Source organism: Passer montanus, unplaced genomic scaffold (genome assembly GCF_014805655.1).
Source record: "Passer montanus isolate IOZ18808 unplaced genomic scaffold, ASM1480565v1 scaffold8, whole genome shotgun sequence".
In the NCBI taxonomy this organism is placed as follows: domain Eukaryota; kingdom Metazoa; phylum Chordata; class Aves; order Passeriformes; family Passeridae; genus Passer; species Passer montanus.
In genome coordinates, this window is record NW_024373256.1 from 2,057,497 (window position 1) to 2,067,386 (window position 9,890).

Consider the following 9,890-nt stretch of genomic DNA (forward strand, 5'->3'; position numbering starts at 1 on the left):
CATCCCAGCCCGTCCTGGCATCCCGTCCGGCTCCGAACACCCAAACCCTGCGCGCCCCTCAGAGAGCTGTCCCTGAAGTTCTGCAGCTTTAGGGCCGTGCCCATCCCCTGGGCAGGCCGCATCCCCGGCTGGGGTTGCTTTAGGCTGATCTTAAATAATAATAATAATAATAAATAAAGTTCTGGACACGTGGCGGTGCGAGGATAACGGGGCAGCGCCGGGCGGGCTCAGCGGCTGAGGGGAGCGGGTAGTATCCGCCCGGGGACACCCATGCCGGGGGTGCCGGGGGGTTCCAGAGGTGGCGTGGCCGTGTTTTGTGGGGATTTTTTGGGTGATTTTAGGGATATTTTGCGGATCGGGAGCCCCGCGAAGAGAAGCGAAGCGCGGCGCCGGGGAACTTTGGCCGCTGCGCCGCCCCGTCCGTCGCCACGGCAACCGGCGTGCCCGCCATGGCGGCGCCCAGCGTGTTCCTGCTGGCCGTGAGCGGCGAGATCGAGAGCGGGGAGGTGCGGGAGGGCCGGGGACACCGCGGGAGGCACAGCGGGACAGCGCGGAGGGGTGGGGGGATCGCCCTGGCCCGGTCTCGGTCTCGGTGCTGCGTCCGCCCGCGCGCGGGATGAGGATCTGCCCGCCCGATCCTGGCCGGCCTCAACCCTAAACCTCAAACCATCCTCATCCCCAAACCTCAAACCATCCTCATCCCCAAACCTCAAACCATCCCTCAGCGCCCCCATAACCCTGCTTGGCTTCATCCCCCTAACCCTCGGGGACACCGCGGGAGGCACAGCGGGACAGCGCGGAGGGGTGGGGGGATCGCCCTGGCCCGGTCTCGGTCTCGGTGCTGCGTCCGCCCGCGCGCGGGATGAGGATCTGCCCGCCCGATCCTGGCCGGCCTCAACCCTAAACCTCAAACCATCCTCATCCCCAAACCTCAAACCATCCTCATCCCCAAACCTCAAACCATCCTCATCCCACCCGACCCTGCACACCCTCAGCGCCCCCATAACCCTGCTTGGCTTCATCCCCCTTAACCCATGCCATGCCATCCTCCCAAACCCATCCCAGCCTCAGCCCCCCAAAATCCATCCCAGCCTCAGCTTTTTAACCCATCCCAGCCTCATCCCCCAGATCCATCCCGTCTGTCCCAGTCTCTCTGCCCTCAGCACCCTGACTCGGGCAGATCCTCACCCCCAGCAATTCCCAGTGAATTCCCAGTGAACTCCCAGTAAACCCTCCCTCTCTCTCTCTCCCTCTCTCCCCCGCAGTTCCCGGGATTCGATGACCTCTACTGCAAGTTCTCCTTTGTCTACGGCCCGGACTGGGTCCCCACGGCGGTACCGCCCCTGTCCCCTCCCCGTGTCCCCCTGTCCCCTCCCCGTGTCCCCCTGTCCCCACCCCGTGTCCCCGTGTCCCCTGTCCCCTCCCCGGGCTCCGCGCAGCCCCCGCTCAGCCGCGGCTCCCCGCAGGGCCTGGAGGAGGGCATCTCGCAGATCACCTCCAAGAGCAGCGTCTCGCCCACCACGCTGGTGTGGAACTTCCCCATCGACATCACCTTCAAGAGCACCAACCCGTTCGGCTGTGAGTGCCGGGGGGGGCTGCCCGCGGTGCCCGAGCCCCCCTGAGCCCTGTCTGTCTGTCCCTGCAGGGCCGCAGATCGTGCTCAGCGTCTACGGGCCTGACTTCTTTGGGCACGACGTGGTCCGAGGCTACGGAGCTGTGCACCTGCCCTTCGTGCCCGGCAGGTGAGCACCTGCAGGGCTCCCACCCACCCTGGGCCACTCCTTCTGCTGTTGCTGCATCAAAAAAAGCTCCCCAAAATCTCCTCGCCGCGCCCTGTCGGTTCACAGAGATTTTCTAGCAGGATTCTTTCATCACTAAATTAGTTTTGGTAATCCTGGGAAGCCCAGACTGGCCTGGAAGGAGCCCAGATGTGAAGCTCAGTTCCCCACACAATAAATTCTCATTCCCTCCACTGGGAAGGGAGGAAGATCTGTTGTTCCTGTGCCAACAAACCCTCTTGAAGGGAAAGTGTGAAAGGGAAAAGTGTGAAGGGAAAGTTCCTGATGTGGGAAAGGTGTGAAGGGAAAGTTCCTGATGTGGGAAAGGTGTGAAGGAAAGTTCCTGATGTGTCAGGAATTCTGTGCCTCCATAAATACAAAAATCCTGCTTTTTATTCCTTCATCCCTGAGCTTCTGGGCTCTGCTTTGTTTCAGGCACAAAAGAACCATTGCCATGTTTGTCCCTGAGTCCACCTCGAGGCTGCAGCAGCTCACAAGGTAACAATTAACGACTTGAATTCATTAAGGGATCAATTTCTGTCCTGTCCTCAGCCTTTGCAGCCACTCAGGGGTGCAGAGGTGTGGCTGCTCTGCACCCTTTGTGTTCTGTAGGTAAAAATCATATTTTGGGTCTTTTAAAAAGCTTTCCTAAACATATTACCAGCAATGTTAATTACATTAATACAATAAATAAACATATGAATATATGGTATCAATATATAAAATAACAAACATGTTAATTACCTGCTAACTGCACTAAATTACTGCCTGAATCTCCTTGGGGCTGTTTTGGAAGGACAGCCCATGAAAAAACAATTCCCATTCTCCATTTTTTAAAAGAAATTCAAGGTCTCCAAGCCTCTGTGGTTCTCTGGGTGATCAAGAATTTTTCAACAATATCTCTGCCACAGAAAGATTCTTCTAGCCCAGAAAAAAACCTGGATTTAACAAAATCTGTATCAAACCAGTTGCATTTTTTTCCTTAAGGCAAAACTTACCTTTGATTGCAGTAGATCAATGAAGAGAATCAGGCTTCAAAACCCTCCTGGCAGTCCCACTGACAATCATCTCAGCCCCCAGTTCATTATTCTGGGGTTTTTATTCATTATTTTGTGTTTTCAATTCATTATTTTCTATTTTGAATTCACAAGTTTGTATTTTGAATTCAATAATTTGTATTTTGTATTCATTATTTTGTATTTTGTATTCAATAATTTGGTTTTGTATTCATAATTTTGTATTTTACATAATTTTGTATTCATTACTGTGGGCAAAACCCTCCTGGCAGTCCCACTGACAATCATCTCAGCCCCCAATTCATTATTTTGGGGTTTTATTCATTATTTTTTATTTTGAATTCATTATTTTCTATTTTGAATTCACAAGTTTGTATTTTGAATTCAATAATTTGTATTTTGTATTCATTATTTTGTATTTTGTATTCAATAATTTGGTTTTGTATTCATAATTTTGTATTTTACATTCATTACTTTGATTTTTGTATTCTGATTTTGTATCCATTCATTTTTATTTTGTATTCATTGTTTTGTATTTTGTATTCATTCATTTATATTTCAATAATTTGTATTTTGTATTCATTATCTTGGATTCACTAATTTGCATTTTGAATTCAATAATTTTGTATTTTATATTCAATGGTTTGTATTTTGAATGCAATAGTTTGTATTTTGTATCCCTTGTTTTGTATTTTGTATCCCTTGTTTTGTATTTTGTATCCATTATTTTATATTTTGTATCCATTGTTTTGCATTCATTATTTTGTATCCAGTTTTGCATTTTGTATCCATTGTTTTGTGGTTTTGTATCCATTTTGCATTTTCATTTATTTGTATTTTATATTTTTTATCCATTGTTTTGTATCCATTATTTTATATTTTTCCTCCACTCTTTTGCACTCATTAATTTGTATTTTTTATTTTTTATCCATTGTTTTGTGTCCATTATTTTATATTTTTTCTCCATTCTTTTGCACTCATTAATTTGTATTTTATATTTTTTCTCCATTCTTTTACATTCATTAATTTGTATTTTATATTTTTTTATCCATTCTTTTGTATTCATTAATTTGTATTTTTATTTTTTCTCCACTCTTTTGCATTCATTAATTTATATTTTATTTTTTCTCCACTCTTTCGCATACATTAATTTGTATTTTATAATTTTTTATCCATTCTTTTTTATTCATTAATTTGTATTTTTATTTTTTCTCCACTCTTTTGCATACATTAATTTGTATTTTATTTTTTTTATCCATTCTTTTGCATTCATTAATTTGTATTTTATAATTTTTTATCCATTCTTTTTTATTCATTAATTTGTTTTTTTTTTCTCCACTCTTTTGCACTCAGTAATTTGTATTTTTATTTTCTCTCCATTCTTTTGCACTCATTAATTTGTATTTTGGTTTTGTCCCCACTCATTAATTTGTATTTTGTATTTTTTCTCCATTCTTTTGCACTCATGAATTTGTATTTTGGTTTTGTCCCCACTCGTTAATTTGTATTTTGGTTTTGTCCCCACTCATTGCCTGGTGTCCCCTCCCAGCTGGTTCACGGGGCGGCGCCCGGAGTTCACGGACCCCAAGGTGGTGGCGCAGGGCGAGGGACGGGCAGGTGAGTCCAGGCAGCCCCTCTTCCACCCTTTAACTGACCCTCAATTAACTCCATTCATTAACGACCCCCGCAGTGACCAGGGTGCGCTCGCAGGGCTTTGTCACCCTTTCCTTCAACGTGGTCACCAAGGACCTGCACAGGCTGGGCTACGACGTGGGCCAGGGGCCGCACGGCTGCTGAGCCCCGGGGCAGCTCGGGCACCCCAACAGCAGCACCCGGGGCAGCTCAGGCACCCCAACAGCAGCACCCGGGGCAGCTCAGGCACCCCAACAGCAGCACCCGGGGCTCAGGAGCAAGGCTCGTCCTCTCACAGGGCTGAAGTGCTGGGGAAATTGATGGTACTGCTAATATTCAGTGTTTTATTGATGATTATCATATTTTACTCAATGTTTTTAGGCGTTGCACTCTCTCAGAGTAACAAAATATTTTTATAGCTGCCTTTTGTACACTTTTTTATAGAATTAATGACACAGAAAGTTTCCAGCTGTAGCAGTTTCCCTGCAGTTAAAAGTTTGCAAACCCAGTTTCTCTTTAGTGATTTTTTTTTTCTGTTGCAAATGAGGAATTGATATTGTTGCACCTTCCAAAATTGGTCCTGTGAAATGCATCCCCCTCTGAGCTCTTTTAGGCTGAATAAACTCTGTTGTATCAATAGATTCATTTGTCTTTCTGCTGCTAAAGGGGTTTCTTTGTTTGTGCCAGGATGTTTTTAAGCCCTAAATCATCTGAGCTCTGCTGGACTTAAAGGTAGAAGAGAAAAAGAAGTGTTTCAATGCAGTGACTAATTGCTGAGTCATTTTCCTATTTAATTTTGGGCATGTAACCTCTTGTGTTTGACTGCAAATCCCAGGAGAACAACACCATCTCCCTAAAAGGGAACTACCAAGACCTCCAAGTGTAGAAATCCCAGGAAAAACACCCAGGGATGAACCAGAAATCCTCCAGGACACAGCTCAACAAAACACCCGGGCAGAGATTGCTCTGATCCACAGTGGGATGGGATAAATTTCATTTCTGAGAACACAAAGTGGTCACTGGGACGTTGCTGGGAGCAGCAGCACCTTTTATATGACATAGAAATATTTTTTCCAAACGTTTTTAGGGATCATTTTTCATCTCCTGCCTTGTTTTTGTTGACTCCACACTTCCAGTGCAGTTGTTTTGGTCATTTTTAATCTCTGACCTGAGTCACGTTGGAATCCAAATCCAGAAGCATTTCCTGTTGGCTCAGAGGAGACTCGAGGAATTTTGTTTCCTTTTCAGCAGTTTGGGAAGCAGGATAAATATCTGTGTTTGAAAGGCTTGGGAGGCAAACCCTGCACCTCCTGCTGCTCCTAGGACCCGATTTCCCCTGGAGCACAGTCCTGCCCACATTCCAACTGCAGCAAAGCTGGCACAGGAACCTGGCACAGCCCAAACCTGGCGTTTATTCTCAGCCAGCTCCTCACCCCGGTGCTCCAAAGCCCTGAATTCCTCCTGTTCCAAAGGAACTCTGGGGTGTTTCACCCCAGTGGGACCAACCAGACCTGAGCCAGCTGCCCCCTGACAGCTGAGGGGAAGGGAGGTTAAAACCAGTGAGCAGCAAAAATCCTAAACTCCAGAAAACAGGATTAAAGAACCTTGAGGTATTTAAGCTGCTCTCTGAGCAGATCCCACTGCTGCCTGCATTTTTAGGGGTTTTGCCTATTTTCTCTGGGTTTAGTTGGATTTTGGGGTGGTTTTGGGGCTGCTCAATGGCTTGAGCACATCTTAGAGCTTCGCTTTCTCTCCTCAAGGCTTGGGCAAGTTTCCTTAGGTTTCCTGTGAGTGTTTCCCTCAGGGGCTGATGCTTGGAGTTTCCCAAGCCCAATGCCACTGATGCCCCTCAGAAACTTCTCCCAGAGATGCCCTTGCTGCTGCTTTCACCATTTCCTGGTTGGAATCTTTGCTCCTCAGGTGTGACAGTGTTTGCACCTGGGGACAGCCTGTGAGTAAAGATGGACACGACACCGTGAGCAGGGAGCAGTGACAAGGAAGGGATTTAGGATCCCTCATTGTTCATGAAAGTTAAATCCTGAAGAAGCAGTGCTTTAGGAACAGCCAAATCCCAGTAAAACCCAGCAGCAGGGCTCATGGTGATTTCCTCTCTGGAACACCCTGCTCCTTTCCTGGTTAATCATTCTCCCTTCTCTTCAAACCTGCACTGAAATTCCCAACCCCACAAGAGCAGCACGAGTCTCTCAGCTGGCGCTCTACTTCCTTGCCCTGAGATCTCTCCCAGACGCTGAAATTGCTCATTATCCTCTGAATTCCAGATGGGCAGGGAAAAATTTCCTGGAGAAGGAGTCCTGACACAGGAGGGGCTCCAAGGCCACCACAAACCAGGGAGCCTGGGACATGTTGGGGTCTCTGCAGCTCCCCTGGCCTGGAGAAGCTTTGGATTCACTCCAGGGGAGCTTTCCTGCTGCTCCCCAGGGAGGGAAACAGCCAAGGACGGGGACTGAGCAGCAGCTTGGGGATCAAACCCTCCAGAAAAAGGAGAATCGTTCGGGCAATCCTTAGGAATTGGGATTTACCGCCTTTCCTACCCAACAGCAGCAGCAGCTCCTGCCCTCTCGTGGCTGCTCCCAACCTTCAGGAAAGCGCTGGAAGTCATTAATGACAATTAACACCGAGGCTGAATGAAGGATTCCGAGCTTTTCCCGTTCCTCCGTGGAAGTCGCTCCGTGCTGGCTGCCCTGGCACTGCCCCTTGTCCCCAGAGCAGGGGGCAAACCCCTCCCGGGGCTGAGCAGGGAGCTGAGCATCCCACGAGGCTGCCAGGCTGCTTTGCACCACCAGCTCTGTGGCAGCTGGGAATGATCTCCACCTGAAAATGAGCTGGATTCAAGCTGACAGCAGCTTCTCCCCAGCAGCAGGGTCAGGTTGGGAGCAGGAGATCTCTGAAATGCTCCAAAGGAAAAAAAAAGAATAGGAAAAAAGTCAAACGTTCAAGCAGAGAGCAGCCACATTTGAGGAAAATTGGTGGTTTAGCTCCCATTCCTGACAGGTTTGTAGTGTTTGTGCCACTGGAGATTTGGGGGGGATAAAGGCCCTGGACCTGGGGGGTCACAGGACAGCTGGGTGGGAGCAGTGGCACAGCCAGGCTGGCACCCACAGCGTGGAGCATTCCCCATTCCTGGGGTCACCCAGACCAGGGAACAGCAGGGACCCCCACCCGGGGCTGGCAGCACCTGGGTGGGCTGGTGGCCCTGGAGAACCCAGCCAGGACATCTGCAGGGTGTCCCTCAGAGCTGAGCCCCTGTGAGGGCACTGAGGACCCCAGCAGCCAGCCCAGGCTCCAGGCACACCCGAGCAGCACCAGCTCCAGTCTGGGATGTTTCCAGGCCAGAATTCCAGGCCACACAACCCCCGGCAGGAGCCCAGCAGAGCTGGACAAAGGCCACCCCAATCCCACCCTGTCCCCTCTCAACATCCACCCTCGGGGTGCAGAGGGGATCCCTGAGGGATTTTTCCATCAGCTGAGGAGGAAAACGTGGAGGAGCTCAAACCCCAGTTCTGAGACACTCGTGGATATTTGCAAACCCAGGAGCCACCTCCACTTTTGGAGGCAAAAACTCCCAAAGCTGCAGCTCCCACCTGGCTGCAGAGCTGCCAGTGGCCTCCAGTGCAGCCCCACTGGGGCTGGGGGGCACAGGGCAGCACAGATCCCTCAGAACCCATCCTTGGGGCAGGGAAAGCAGGGCCAGGCCCCGGGGAGGGAAGGAGGGAACAACACAAGCTGCATTCCCAGCAGGATCGGAGGGATCCAGCCTCGTCCTTCAGAGCAGCAGACACACGGAACTGCTGAAGGTGTCTATTTTTGGCTCCCTATTCAGGCCAGGATATTTAAGTACCCAAATTCACCTCAGAGAATATCATCACTCCATTTAGTGCCAGACTTGCTGATGAAGATATTAAAAAAGCAGAAAAAAAAACCTCCTCCACCATCACCCAACACAACCCCAGGCAGCCCACGGACTCCAGGGCTGCTGCAGCACAGCAGAGCTGGCTCCCTGCAGCTTGGAAAATCCATGGGTTTCATTCCATGGCCACAAAAAGTCCTTTAGGAAGAACACAGACCTGATTTTCACACGTTCTAGGGGAAGGACACAAAAATGTCTGATGATTTTCTATGGCAGGCATTACTGGAGGTGGTTCAGCCACGGCGCTGTGGAGAATTCCAGGAGGGTCGGGGATGGATGGGTGGGATTGGGAAGGTTTGGGATGGATGGGTGGGATCAGGGTGGATGGGTGGGATTGGGAGGGATGGATGGGTGGGATTGGGCAAGTTTGGGATGGATGGGTGGGATCAGAGTGGATGGGTGGGATTGGAGGGTTCAGGGTGGATGGGTGGGATTTAGAAGGTTGGGGATGTATGGGTGGGATTGGGCAAGTTTGGGATGGATGGGTGGGATCGAGGTGCATAGGTGGGATTAGAAGGGTTCAGGGTGGATGGGTGGGATTGGGAGGGTTCAGGGTGGATGGATGGATCAGAAAAGTTGGAGATGGATGGGTGGGATCAGGGTGGATGGGTGGGATTGGGAGGGCTGGGGATGGATGGATGGGTGGGATTGGGAGGGTTGGGGATTGATGGATGGGTGGGATTGGGAAGGTTTCAGGATGGATGGGTGGGATTGGCAGGTTTGGGGATGGATGGGTGGATCAGGAAGGTTTGGGATGGAGGGGTGGGATCAGGATGGATGGGTGGGATTGGGAGGGTTGGGGATTGATGGATGGGTGGGATTGGGAAGGTTTCAGGATGGATGGGTGGGATTGGCAGGTTTGGGGATGGATGGGTGGATCAGGAAGGTTTGGGATGGATGGATGGATCAGGAAGGTTGGGGATTGATGGGTGGGATCAGGATGGATGGGTGGGATCAGCCCACGCTGGGTCAGGGTCCTGTGGAGGATCCTCACCTCCATCCTCTCCTGCAGCCCGGCCAGCCCAGCCACGGGTGCTGATCCCACAGGAGGGGTGGATTCACCCGGGGGTTATCACAGCTCATCTCCACAGGGAAATCCCGTGTCTCTGCTCCAGAACATCCCCCTGGCTCTGCTCCAGAACATCCCCCAGCCTCCAGCAGCTCCAGTGGTCACACAGGGCAGGACCCAGGATGCCATTCCTGCCCGGGAGGTCTCGAAGGGATGGAGCTGCAGAGCTGGCAGCAGCCGTGTCCCAGCGAGGTTTCCTGTTGGGAAGCAGCAGGCAGGGAGCTGGGAAAACAAACTCCACCTTTGCTCTGGCGTTATCCGGCTGGTTGGAGCTGTCATCGATTTTCCTTCACCTGACATGGGAAGGTGTTTGCTCCACAAGTGCCAAGAGCAGCTCAGGCAGAGCGATGAGAGCTGGGCTGAGAGGACACAGGGGATCCTGGAAGGCTTTGGACAAGAGCCTGGAGGGACAGGACACAGGGAATGGCTTCCCACTGCCACAGGGCAGGGTTAGATGGGATATTGGG

The 9,890-nt window shown here is 50.3% G+C and overlaps 1 protein-coding gene across 2 annotated transcripts; it reads left to right on the top strand.

Moving 5' to 3' along the window:
* The first annotated feature begins 435 nt into the window (after positions 1-435).
* B9D1 (B9 domain containing 1) lies at positions 436-6,549 on the top strand. 2 transcript variants are annotated; one of them, XM_039732594.1, is made up of 7 exons: positions 436-506; positions 1,266-1,334; positions 1,467-1,578; positions 1,646-1,742; positions 2,214-2,276; positions 4,344-4,411; positions 4,505-6,549. In XM_039732594.1, the coding sequence occupies exons 1-7, from the start codon at positions 450-452 to the stop codon at positions 4,843-4,845; spliced, it is 807 nt and encodes a 268-aa protein (XP_039588528.1). In that variant the 5' UTR covers positions 436-449; the 3' UTR covers positions 4,846-6,549. The 2 variants fall into 2 exon arrangements, with proteins under 2 accessions (XP_039588528.1, XP_039588530.1); XM_039732596.1 differs by having other exon boundaries at positions 4,485-4,722.
* Positions 6,550-9,890: the final 3,341 nt, after the last annotated feature.

Coding starts and splice junctions, on each gene's coding strand:
- B9D1 (XM_039732594.1), top strand. CDS start 450: ATGGCGGCGCCCAGCGTGTTCCTGCTGGCCGTGAGCGGCGAGATCGAG. Junction 507..1,265: donor GCGAGATCGAGAGCGGGGAG/GTGCGGGAGGGC, acceptor TCTCCCCCGCAG/TTCCCGGGATTCGATGACCT. Junction 1,743..2,213: donor CTGCCCTTCGTGCCCGGCAG/GTGAGCACCTGC, acceptor GCTTTGTTTCAG/GCACAAAAGAACCATTGCCA.